This window comes from Pygocentrus nattereri, chromosome 22, assembly GCF_015220715.1.
Source record: "Pygocentrus nattereri isolate fPygNat1 chromosome 22, fPygNat1.pri, whole genome shotgun sequence".
In the NCBI taxonomy this organism is placed as follows: domain Eukaryota; kingdom Metazoa; phylum Chordata; class Actinopteri; order Characiformes; family Serrasalmidae; genus Pygocentrus; species Pygocentrus nattereri.
Window position 1 is genome coordinate 6,555,134 of NC_051232.1, and position 12,422 is coordinate 6,567,555.

Below are 12,422 nucleotides of genomic sequence, written 5' to 3' on the forward strand. Positions count from 1 at the left end.
CCAGCACAACACACACTAACACACCACCCCCACCACGTCAGCGTTACTGCAGTGCTGAGAATGCCCCACCACCCAAACAGTACCTGCTCTGTGAGGGTCCATGGGGGTCCTGACCACTGAAGAACAGGGTAACAGAGTATCAGAGAAACAGATGGACTACAGTCTGTAACTGTAGAACTACTCGATTACACTTTTAAACTAGTTATTAGGATCTTTGAGTTGCATTGTCTTTTATTTTTTAAATCAGTGATCAGGTCGCCTGAGTTGAAGAATCATTTATTATTCTCCTAAATATCGTCGTGCGCAGCTGCTCCAAACATCTAGACGTGCTCCTGACAGTCTGCCCTGCCGCAAAGTACAGATCCACTTCAGAACGGAGACCTGAACTGCATTAAAGTGCTATTACTGTTCTTTTGTCATCCTCTTAAGCTGTTATCATCCCATGTTTTTCATTTTTTTGTCGTTTCTGTTCCACATTCGTCCGTGCTTCATTTCTCATTTTTGGTTTTCTCACAGCGTATGCTTGGAGAACTCCCTTCCTCTCTAACCGAATCGCATGCACAGAAGCTCCAGGTAACGCTAAACCCAACACCCTGCTAACCACAGCCTTTATTCTAATATTTCATAAACATTTATAGGTGCACCTTCTGTACTTTTAGCATTATGTTGCATGTGATTTACTTGAATGCTGTTTTGAGTGTGTTGGCATGTAGATCATCTCCCTGTGCATGAGAACCGACCGACTTCATTCATAGTTTTGTCCCATATACAGTTAAACTCTTTTACAGCAGCAGTATGATGACAAGTACCTGCCCATCTGGATGCTTGGTTAGGAGATATTGGTTGTGTTTGCTTTAATAGAGCATGATGTTGTACAGATGCTTTTACAACAGCACCTCATGGCTTTCTAATTCATGTACCTGCTACACGATGAAGTCGAAACGTGTCTGAGTAGCACATTTGTGCTCATTTCCGATTAGCACAGCTCCTTATGTGAAATTGGACAACCTATAATCAGATTGACTGTCTTTTATTGCTATTTCTGAGAAATGAACGTTCACATTTTGTCATGTCAGGCGCCTTATTGAGCTGCCATCTTTCTCCCTTTACTGTTACACTGGATAAAAAGCCAGTGTAATAGTAAATTTCAGCAGTGCTTCAATGCTGGTAGGTGAAAGTGCTTTTTAGCTTCATACAAACTTCAGTATGAATGGAATTTAGTTTGGCGTGTACTTTAGACTTGACACCAAACAGGAAGAAAGGCAGAAATTAGCATATGAATGGAATATTGTATGAAAACTTTCATGAAAATTGTTACAGACAGGGAATCAAATTGATAGACTTTTCTTTATAAATCTGTTTATTGCTGTTTAGTTTGTCTTAAATGGAAGAAAATAGTTACTGTTAGTTTTTTTTAAGAAACTATTAAAATTATAATCTAAATGTAAATATTTTTTTTTCTGCATGAATGTGCATTGCGCTAAAATATGTCCGTGAACATGATATCCTTTTTTCTTTTTTTCCTTATTTGTTTATTCCTCATCTCTGCAGACGCCAGCAGTGATTTCTCCCTGTTTGAGGCTCTGAGAGAGACCATCTATTCTGAGGTGGCCACGCTGATCTCCCAGAACGAGTCTCGTCCTCACTTCCTCATCGAGCTCTTCCATGAGCTGCAGCTGCTCAATACCGACTACCTGCGCCAGAGGGCGCTGTACTCACTGCAGGTGATGTTCCACATACACAGCGCTGACTGGAGCAGTAATGCTACATGTCTACTTGCGCTTTTTCTTTTTCCTCCAGCTGGATCGCTCTGCTCACTTCAGTGGCCATTTCTGTGTCCTTATGCAGATGAGGGATCCGTGTTGGGGCGGTAAACGGGCTCATGCACTGTTTGTTGTTGCACAGAGGCAAAAAAATTGGCCACCTAGCAAGACATTAAGCTTTTAATGCTCTTAATAACAAATTATTGATCAGTGAATTGGCAAGAAGGGGGGAAAAATGGACAATGTAATTTATTTTAGGTTAGGCTTTCGCTTTGAATTTATTCAAAATGAGTAAACCTGCAGGCCGCCTTTTAGAGAAAGGAGAGTCGCTGTTATTCCCCTCAGCATTGACTGCTTCAAACAATTGAAAAATGCTGCTCAGTTAGTTTGTGTTTAACGTGAGACCTAATGTCCTCTATAGGGTTTAAATCTAGATTTACATTTACAGCATTGAGCAGACAAAAAGTGCTTTGTCTACCCAGAGAAAGTATCATTAACCACGTTTACGTGCAGCCTAATAATCCATTGATAATGAGGCCAATAGGTCAATCAGAATAGAACACGTCCATGTAAACACTTCAATCGGAATACACTAGTCCAATTAAGGCCATTCGGAATACAATTTCTGTATGATTGATCGAGGTGGGTAATCCTGTAAATAATCTGTTAAACAGAAGACTAATATCCATATAAACGCCTGTATCCGATTACATTCCCTATCGGAAAGTTGAAGTCCGTTCTGCATGTGCGTCGCGTCACAGTGGGAGTTTATACCGTTCAGTGCAGCGGAGCAGAAACTGGTCTGCAGAGGAGACGAAGTTCATGCTCTGATCTTTAAAAGACGGCGGCGGGACGGACGTCCAGCTTTTGTGTCTCAGAACACGACGTCTTCCTCTCAGCCGTCTTTAACAAGGACGTGTGAAGGACGTTTTCCTGAGTCTGACGTCATTTTAAAGTAATTAAAAACACAGGCACTGCTCACTGCTGCTCATCTCACTCTGACTGGACTCACATGAGGTTCGCTGTCATGGTAACATTTACTCTAAGCGGTTCTCTACGTATGCACGTCATTTTGGATTGGTTTACTTGTAGTGAGCATGTAAACAGAGGTTTCCATCAGATTGTTGAGTAGAGTGAGCATAAACACCTCAGTCTTCATCTGTGATCGGAATGTGTTCAATCAGATTGGCAAAAATCTTTGCATGTAAACACAGACAGTGCTAATTACAAATAGGTTGGAGAGGGAGCTTTTCCTGAGCTCAGATGGCAAAGCCAGAATCATCAGAAAAAACATTAGTATTTTGAGCTTGGCCCATGAGACGCTCCTCATTTTCGGAATGCATCAGTCGTCCAGGCAGGCTAGAAAATTAGCTTGCTCAGTCTCACTAGCAAGCTAGCTACTTCAGCAAGTAACCGACGAGATCTGCATGGTTTTAAATTGTGCTTTCCCACTTAAACCATGTAAACTACATCGAATCTTCCGTTCAGGTCTTTACTGTCAACAGTTCTGTATGAAACCAGACACCTTCATGATTATTTAACATTGTCTTGGATTCAAAGAAAGGCAGCCATTGTTGTGGTCGTTGTCATGATGTCCAGGAAACTCTCGCCTGATTAGCTAAGTGGACCTAAGCGCACTTAATTGCTTAATGTTGGAGCCTGCTGACGTTTTTCTCTACACCACAACCGCAGTGCACTGGGCAATGCATCAGAGTCTCCGTTGACGTGAATAGGATGTGACAGGCCTGTGTTCTTCTGCCCTGTAGGATATCGTGACCAGGCACCTGACGGAGAAGAGTGTTGCGGAGGAACGGGGGTCGTCACTCGGCCCAGCAGTGTGGGCCACAGGGTCACAGTCTGAACTCACTCCCAGCGAGAGCCTGGCCACTACTGATAACGTGAGGACCACTCACAAACATCCGAGGAACGTTTATTTAGAAAATCCAAAATATTCGATATGTTTTAATGAATATCTGCAAAACAGTGGTCACTGCAGTACTGAGACAAAAAAAACTAAGTTTTTAAGGATGGGTCTTTCATTAAAAGTCAGTAAGGTCCAGTTAGAGAATTTCCTCAAGCAAAGGTCCGAAACATCATAATGTCTAATGTGCATCATGATTTAGTGCCATGTACTGTAGGAATATCGACATCTTACACAGTCAACAACTGAATATCAGATCAAAAAGTCCAGTTCAATCAGATTTCAACAACATTTACTGTCAGTTTTCTCATTTTAGATCACGCCCTGTGAAATAACTTCCCTCTGACTCACTTTCTATTCTGACACCTGTGTCTGCGTCACTCACTTGAGTCTCAGTGCTCATCGTAATGCATAGATCTGACTGGCTTAGCAGCGTCACGTGTGATATTTACAACACATGCCATTGGTCTGTGAGGCTCCCGGGCTGCTAAAGCTGCCGTAAAGGGTAGAAAAACTACACCTGTTAAAATAGTGAAACCCTGTCGATATTAAATATTCTCTGTAGTTTACCGGTTAGAGGTCCATGTCCACATAGGACAGCGTCTGGGTCCAGACTCAGACCGCAGTCTGCCTATTAGTGACCTCTGGAAGATATTTGTCTCATTTTAACCACAAACTAACTTGCCAGTTTTTTCAGCTGTATGAAAAACAGTTAATGGCGTCGTACACGAGTTAGGATTATATATATTGGCCCATTAAAAATGAAAGACCTGTTGAATTTGTGCAAGACTGAAATTGCAGAGAGACTCAAAAAGCTGTTTTGGAAAATCTTTCCAAATATCTTAAAATATTTACATTTGCGGAATTTGGCCGACGCTCTTATCCAGAGCGACTTACAATTTAATCATTTTGCACAAGCAGGTGAAGGTGGTGTTGGGAGTCTTGCCCAAGGACTCTTATTGGTGTAGAGTGGGGTGCTTGGCCAAGTAGGAGGTTGCTGCCCTCTACACTGTAGACTGAGGTTCAGCGTTACCCACTACACTAACCAAGCATATACCAAATAGAAATGCGTCAGACTTGATGTGAAGGGTTTTAATGCGCCACCGTAACTAAACGTTAAGCAACAAGCAACATATAATTTCTAATAGGGTTTTGTTGCCACTGTGCCAGCACACCAGTGGATCACAGGGCAACTCCCTACTGTGTATGTAAATGAAGTAAAACCAGGAGTTTCAAGTAACAGATCGGAGCTCAGAATGCTCAGCCATACTTAATGGGTTAGGGCAACAGTAAATTCCAGGGATTTCATGGAATTACTAACTAACTAATTGCTAATTACCCCTCTCCCCATGTATAACTCACTGTCTATATAAGTTACCCTGTCCTAATTGTTCAGGATTACAGTAGAAACCGATGGTCTGGTGACCACAGCACCGACACTGTTGTGTTTCAGGACGTGTCCGAGAAGGATGTGAGCGTGAACGTTGGGAAGAGCACTCAAAATGGAGATTCGGTGGATAACGAGAGCCTGATGTCCACGTCCTCCAACCTGGAGCCGTTCGCCAGCGATGATCTGGGTAAATACATTCACACACATGCAGAGCCAAGTTGTCGTTATTAGCGTGAAGACTGTAGCCTGATGAATGGAGTCACAGCAGGTTCGAAAATCACACACTTTACAAATACTTCAAAATATCTGCACATTCAGTCGTTCAGAGTGGCTTGGTGTGAAACGGTTGATTGAAGAGACTCACCATGACTGCAACACACATACAGCCCTTTTATTTATTATCCAAAACCGTCAGTAAACCAACACTTGTCTCCTGCGCTTTTATATGTAATACTGCTGGTAAAATAGTGATAAATGTAAAAAAATAAGTTTTATTTAGGGACTAATGGGGGCAGTCATGGGCTGGAGGTCAGGGAACCAGCCTCGTGACCGGAAGGTCGCTGGTTTGATCCCCAGAGCTGACAGCACATGACTGAGGTGTCCTTGAGCAAGACACCTAACCCCCAACTGCTCCCCACGCACTGCGGATTGGGCTGCCCACCGCTCTGGGCAAGTGTGCTCACTGCCCCCGAGTGTGTGTGTGTGTGTGTGTGTGTGTGTGTGTGTGTGTGTGTGTGTGCGCTCACTAGTGTGTATGTGGTGTTTCACTTCACGGATGGGTTAAATGCGGAGGTGAAATTTTCCCCGTTGTGGGACTAATAAGGGTCACTTAATCTTAATTTGCCTTAATACCCTCCATGTATCATGACTAGATCTGTAAAATATGTTTTTGGCCAAAACCAGACAAGACAGAAAAAGGGATACATCTGGCCACATATTTCTAACCATGTCCAGTAATAACAGACGTCTGGTTTCTGTCACCACCACTGTGAACAGCTTCACGCTCTAGAACAGAGTATTTTACCTCAGACCACTTTGAATGACTTCGTTTACGTCTTAACCATTTAATAATGGAAAGTTTCCGGAGAAATTGGTGGAGTTTAAATCAAAGCTCTTAAGGTTAAGCACAAATGAATTGAACGCTTGCTTTGGTCATGATTGTGGTTTTGGGTTTGCTGCTTGGCTGGCTGGCACTTGTACACACCCCCCCCCCCCCCCCCCCCCCTCCTTGTTTTGAGTAGTTAACTACAGCTTGCTAGTTGCCTATTGTTAAAATTGGGTTCATTTCCTCCTTTCCCTCCTTTCTTCTCTTCTTACCCCACTGTCTCCCCCTCTCCCTCTATTTTCTATTTTTGTGCAGGCAACACAGTAATTCACTTAGATAAGGCTCTGGCCCGTATGCGGGAGTTTGAGCGCATGAAGCTAAAGGCGGAGTCTGCTGTCCCTAACGCTGAGCTTTCTAGTGCTGCTGCTGCTGCTGCTGCTGATTCGGCTTTTACTGAAGGTACTTTAGCGCTCACTGATTACTGACCGTAGCTTAATAATATGACTGAGACCAGGTGCAGCACCGATGTGCCTGACGTTCATGGATGATTCAGGCTGTTATTGTGTTTACAGTGCGTTTAAACTGAAAAGTTAACGTTGCAAATTGAGGAACCAGATTTTAGTAGCCATTGAAACACTGCTTAAAAGCCTGTGTGGGTAAACATGGCCTGGGTTGATTAATCGCGTTAAGCGTCTGTCAGACAGGCGAACTCGCTTGCTGGACTTGATCAGGAAAAACAAGTTCAAACGTGCGTTCGGTTAGAAGCGCCTTGATTTTATTTATTCATGAATTTATTTATTTTGTGTGCTTGTGTAGGTCAGTCCTCCACGGACGTGCGCTGTCCTCAGATCGACACGCAGCAGCTGGACAGACAGATCAAGGCCATCATGACTGAAGTCATCCCCTTCCTGAAGGTAAGAAAACTGTTCTTCCAAGAGCTCGATGTTCTAGATTCATGTCTGTTAGCTGATATGTCAACACACTTAAAAATGAATGAATGAATAAAATTGGTTCTTCAAGGGTTTTTAAGTAAAGAAATTGGTTCTATGTTGAACCATGAACACTCATAGAACCCTTTTCATGATTAAAGGGTTCTTTGCATCGTGAAAGCGTTCTTCAGTGCGCTGTAGATGGTTCTGTATAGAGCATTTTTGAAAAGGGTTCTGCTGTTACAATGTCAAGCCTGTGAAGAACCCTTTTTGGCGATATACAGAACCCTTTTCAAAAAGGTTCTATATAGAATAATCTCCAGCGCATTCTCCATCAATCTGAAGAACCATGTACCATGCCAAAAAAAAAGCAATGTTGCATATCGAATGTTCTACTCATGGTTCTATATAGAGTAATTTTCTTTACTAAATAACCCTTGAAGAACCATCTGTCTTAAGTGTGTAGAACACTGCAGGTTTTGAATCTAGATTAGTGCACAGGGACTAGATGGAAACAGGTGCTAGACGTGTGAGAACATGCTGATCTCCCTCCTGCGTGTGTCTCTCTGTCAGGAGCACATGGGGGAGTTGTGTTCTCCACAGCTGCTGACGTCGGTGAGGCGCATGGTGCTGACGCTGACTCAGCAAAACGACGACAGCAAAGAGTTCATGCGCTTCTTTCACCGACAGCTCGGAGGCATCTTACAGGTACCTTACACGCATACGGGGCCGCGCCGGCACTGAGGGTAAAGATTAGGGGAAAAGGGCGGACACACCGAAGACCTCAGAGGTGGCACTGAAACCTTATGACGACGTGTCAAACTCACTTATATAATCTGAAGCGGATTATATAAGCACTTATATAATCAAACTCACTTATATAATGAGAAATAGTTATTGAAATCGCTGCTCAGCACAGATGCAGATCAACAGGAGTCACGTCTACAAGCAGCCTAATAATCCGTTAATAATTAGACTAATAGCTCGATCAGAATAGAATATGTTCATGTAAACAGTCGGAGTAGTCTAGTCTGACTGAGGCCATTCAGAATACAGTTTCTATCTGATTGATCGAGGTGGGTAATCCTGTAAATAATCTGTTAAACAGAAGACTTAATATCCGTGTAAATGCCTGTATCTGATTACATTCCCTATCGGAAAGTTTAAGTCCGTTCTGCATGTGCGTCGCGTCACAGTGAGAGTTTATACTGTTCAGTGCAGTGGAGCAGAAACTGGTCTGCAGAGGAGACGAAGTTCATGCTCTGATCTTTAAAAGACGGCGGCGGGACGGACGTCCAGCTTGTGTGTCTGAGAGCACGACGTCTTCCTCTCGGCCTTCTTTAATAAGGACATGTGAAGGACGTTTTCCTGAGTCTGACGTCATTTTACAGGAATTAAAAACACAAGCACTGCTCACTGCTGCTCATCTCACTCTGACTGGACTCGCGTAAGGTTCGCTGTCATGGTAACGTTTACTCTAAGCGGTTCTCTACGTATGCGTGTAATTTTGGATCAGATTCCTTGTAGTGAGCGTGTAAATGAAGATTTTCCGTCAGGTTGTTGAGTAGAGTGACAACACCTCAGTCCTAATCTATAATCAGAATGTATTCAACTGGATTGGAGAAAATCTTTGTATGTAAACAGCTCCACTGTAGCTGCGTCATATATGGCCTTTAAGTTTTAATACTTTTTAGCTTTTACTGATTTAATGAAGTTATTTAATGGAAATCACATAAATAGTACTGAATAACTCGGCATCTTTTGCTAATAAACTAGTAGTTTTGGACGTTTTTACTTTAAACAGGCGAATTTGTTACATCCTGCTGATGTTTGTGGTTGTTTCTTCTCTAAATGATGAACACGAAATCGGCTTGCGTGCTGAATAGCGCCTCATACTGGAGGGGTGGAAAGGGGCTGTTTTTAGCCAAGCTCTGTATAACAGGGCCAGTCATTCTGGCAGATTGTAATGCACTATAGGAAGTGTAGAAATAACCTGATCTGGCTTTGGATATTTCTCGAAGTGAGAGCAAAATGTAGGCTTAATGTTTCCATCAATTCATTTATCTGTTAATATCAGATTGATTCATCTTACTTGAGTAGGTCATGAGTGATTTTTAGATGCTCATCTGAACTGCTTCAATTAAAAATGGCCCGTTTAGTAACTTTGCTTTTAAAGGAAAAAAAAACGATGTTGGTGTCCGTCTCTAACTGTTGCCCTTGACCTCAGGCAGGACTGCAGACATCAGACTTAATTTTGTTACAGAGCAACGCCACCCCACTGTACCCACGGAGTACAGCCCTACACAAGCTGTGAATCTGCTGTGAGGTGCAGATTTATGTTCGTTATCCAGCTTGTGTCTGATTCCATGTGCTTTTGTCTGCAGGACTCTCTGAGTAAGTTTGTTGGCCGCACGCTGCAGGACTGCGGTGAAGACCTGCTGGTGGAAATCTCCGAGATCCTCTTTAACGAGTTGGCCTTCTTCAGGCTCATGCAGGACATTGACCAGAACACACACCGGCCCAAGAGACGCAGCGACCCCACACCATCAAAACACACTCCCACCACCACTGAGGTAGCGTGTATTTTCAAACTGTGCCTCTGTGTTTCAATCTGCAAGTTACAGGCAGGTATGACAAGTCTTTGGCAACAGAATTGGTGCAAGCTCAAACAAACAGACCTCACTGCCGCCCTCTGGAGGTGTTGGAGAACCAGTGAGAAGTTAGTCAGAGCATATTTTTGTTTGTGTGAGCGTTCGCCACAGTGGATGACGCACACTCAAGTTCTGCTTGTTGCCAGCCAAACGGTTGCCATCTGGTGATAATGTAATAATCACGGCAAACTCAAAGTTTGACTGGAGAAAGGTGACCGGATTAAACGAATAGCAGCTCTTTGACCTGTGCGTTATTTTGCATTAGGTGAAGAAGTCTGGAGAAGCAGAAAAGACCTTTTCGCCATCATATTTCGACGAGGATAAAGTAAGTTGCCTCCGTCTGTTTATGCCAGTTTGGGATGGTTTCTGACAAGTAGAGGTTTTTTTATTGTTGGTATATTTTATTTAGGATTGCCACTTAACTAGTAAAAAGGTGGCGACTTTGTGGTAGCCATGCCCACTTTTTTTTCCCCCTTGTTTTATTTTAGTGTGTTTTTTATTTAAGTAAATTTTACTTTGCGTTTTCTTTATTTTCCCTGAAAGGCACGATTTGAACTTGGGCTGTGTAAGTTGTTGCTGTTGTGTGAAGAGTCTGTTTTCATGTCACTTAAAATAAAAAAACAAAGCAGAAACATGACATTTGAGGGTTCCCAGAATAGGTTAATAATAATAATAATAATAATAATAATAATAATAATAATGATGTTTTTATTTATATACCACCTTTCATCAATTAAATACAGCTTTACAGTAAGAGCAAAGGAGAGGAATAGAAACAGAGAAAGATACGTAAACAACAGAGTAGGAACATTAAAAAGATCATTAAAAATTTAACAATTAAAAAGGAAAAAAAAAAGAACCCAACAGTTAATAAATTAAAAAGTGATAATAGAAACGGGGCACAAAATGCATAAAACCGTGAAAGTCGTATGAATAAAAGAACAAAGACTTTTAAACAAGGAGTCTGTTTTTAAAACAAAAACTAAGGAAGGGTTTATAAAAAATATTAAAACAATAGATGAAATTAATAGTTCCTCTTTTTTGATGCTGACTTTTCTGTGTATCCGTCAAACCTAAATATCGGGTGGTACTTGTTCCCTTTGTGATTTTCTACAGGACCGGGATGAGACCGAGCAGGGAGGAACGCCCCACAGCACTGAAGGAGAAAGGGAGCAAACGGAAGAGAAAGACAAACACAGCAGCGAAGCTTCAGAAGGGGAGGAGGAGGAGGAGGAAGAGGACGAGGATGAAGGAGAAGGGCTGCCCCTCTCCATTAGTGAGTTTATCTGGAGCTTCCAAGTCTTCCCTTCTCTAGCTGTTCCTCTCTGAGGCTGTAGGAGTTTGTCTTCTTTTATCTGACTAGTCTAACTCAGTTACACGGACCACACTGTGCTTTAAACCACACGAACAAGTCAGTGAGGCCTTAACGAAGACCTGGATGCGGCTTCAGTGGGTGAAGAGAAATTTTGGTGATGGATTTTAGGGATTTAGGTGACTGACTTGTTTGTAGTGTATGTTTAGTCGATTGACTGCAGAAAGTTGGTGACCTCTGCGCACTATGCCCCTCCATTTTACGTGGCTGACCACTTCGTTGCTGAGTTGCTGTCGTTCCCAATCGCTTCCACTTTGTTATAATCCCACTGACAGTCGACTGGAATATTTAGTAGTGAGGAAATTTCACGACTGGACTTGCTGCCCAGGTGGTGTCCGATCACGGTACCACGCTGGAATTCACTGAGCTCCTGAGAGCGACCCATTCTTTCACTAATGTCTGTAGAAGCAGTCTGCAGGACTAGGGGCTCGGCTTTACACACCTGTGGCCGTGGAAGAGACTGGAACACCTGAATTCAGTGAATATTTTGGCAGTATAGTGGATGTAGTCACATATGGAAAAGTCTCGAATTGGAATCGAAGAGGTCAGTTTCAGTGTGTTTGGGCCACTTTTGCCTGCTGTGTGAACAAAGCCTACGTCTTTGGATTTACTATAATCGAGTAATAGTAGCAGGATTTCTATGCAGTAAATCATTTACTTATAAAATATCGTTTGTCCCTTCTAGCAAAAACCAAGAAGAGTAGAATTACAGCCTGCAGCTGCTGCTGCTGCTGCTGTGTTTCGTAGTGAATGTGTCCTGCAGGGTCATTTAAATGGTCCGTTTTATTAGGTTACGTTTTATAGGGCGAATGTAAAATGTATAATCTTCTGGATGTGTGTGATGGATCTACTCTAATTCATACTCTGATTACTCTACCTGCTCCAGGCCTGTCGAAAGCAGAGACGCAGGCGTTGAATAACTACGGCAGTGGGGAGGATGAGAACGAACTGGAGGAAGTGGAGGAGTTTGAGGCCGGACCTGTGGAAGTGCAGACCTCACTGCAGGCCTCAGACTGCGCAACAGAACAGACACAGGTGAGTTGTTGGGTTGTGCTTTTATGATTTAATTCACTGTAGACTCGGGTGGTTTGACAAAGCCTTTGTCAACAGGTTTGACCAACAGTGTTATGTTTAAACGGTCAGTGAGTTCAGCTGTACCCAGCGATTAGGCTGTGTACAGGGCAGGTAAAAGTGGCCCAAATCTGATTTGTTTGTTTGGCTGTTCAGATCATCTTTTAAATGTGATCTGTATGCGACACCAGTTTGAACAGATCAGCTCCTGAACTGACCGCACGCGCAAAAGAGCAGAGCTTCACGCTGCTTCACGCGGCTCATCCAGAGGTAAATAATC

General features: G+C 42.8%; 1 protein-coding gene across 6 annotated transcripts in view; it reads left to right on the forward strand.

Annotated features, from left to right (window-relative positions):
- The window catches only part of pcm1 (pericentriolar material 1), a 56,816-nt gene that overhangs the window by 39,035 nt on the left and 5,359 nt on the right, over positions 1 to 12,422 (forward strand). For 4 of the 6 annotated variants that reach the window (XM_037532856.1, XM_037532852.1, XM_037532854.1 and 1 more), the window contains 11 exons: positions 517 to 573; positions 1,552 to 1,724; positions 3,530 to 3,661; positions 5,138 to 5,261; positions 6,435 to 6,578; positions 6,936 to 7,033; positions 7,622 to 7,756; positions 9,433 to 9,621; positions 9,965 to 10,024; positions 10,816 to 10,975; positions 11,958 to 12,106. In XM_037532856.1, the coding sequence (XP_037388753.1) occupies positions 517 to 573; positions 1,552 to 1,724; positions 3,530 to 3,661; positions 5,138 to 5,261; positions 6,435 to 6,578; positions 6,936 to 7,033; positions 7,622 to 7,756; positions 9,433 to 9,621; positions 9,965 to 10,024; positions 10,816 to 10,975; positions 11,958 to 12,106 (1,421 nt within the window). The remainder of the gene's footprint in view (positions 1 to 516; positions 574 to 1,551; positions 1,725 to 3,529; positions 3,662 to 5,137; positions 5,262 to 6,434; positions 6,579 to 6,935; positions 7,034 to 7,621; positions 7,757 to 9,432; positions 9,622 to 9,964; positions 10,025 to 10,815; positions 10,976 to 11,957; positions 12,107 to 12,422) is intronic. The other 2 variants (XM_037532857.1, XM_037532855.1) reach the window with 2 other exon arrangements.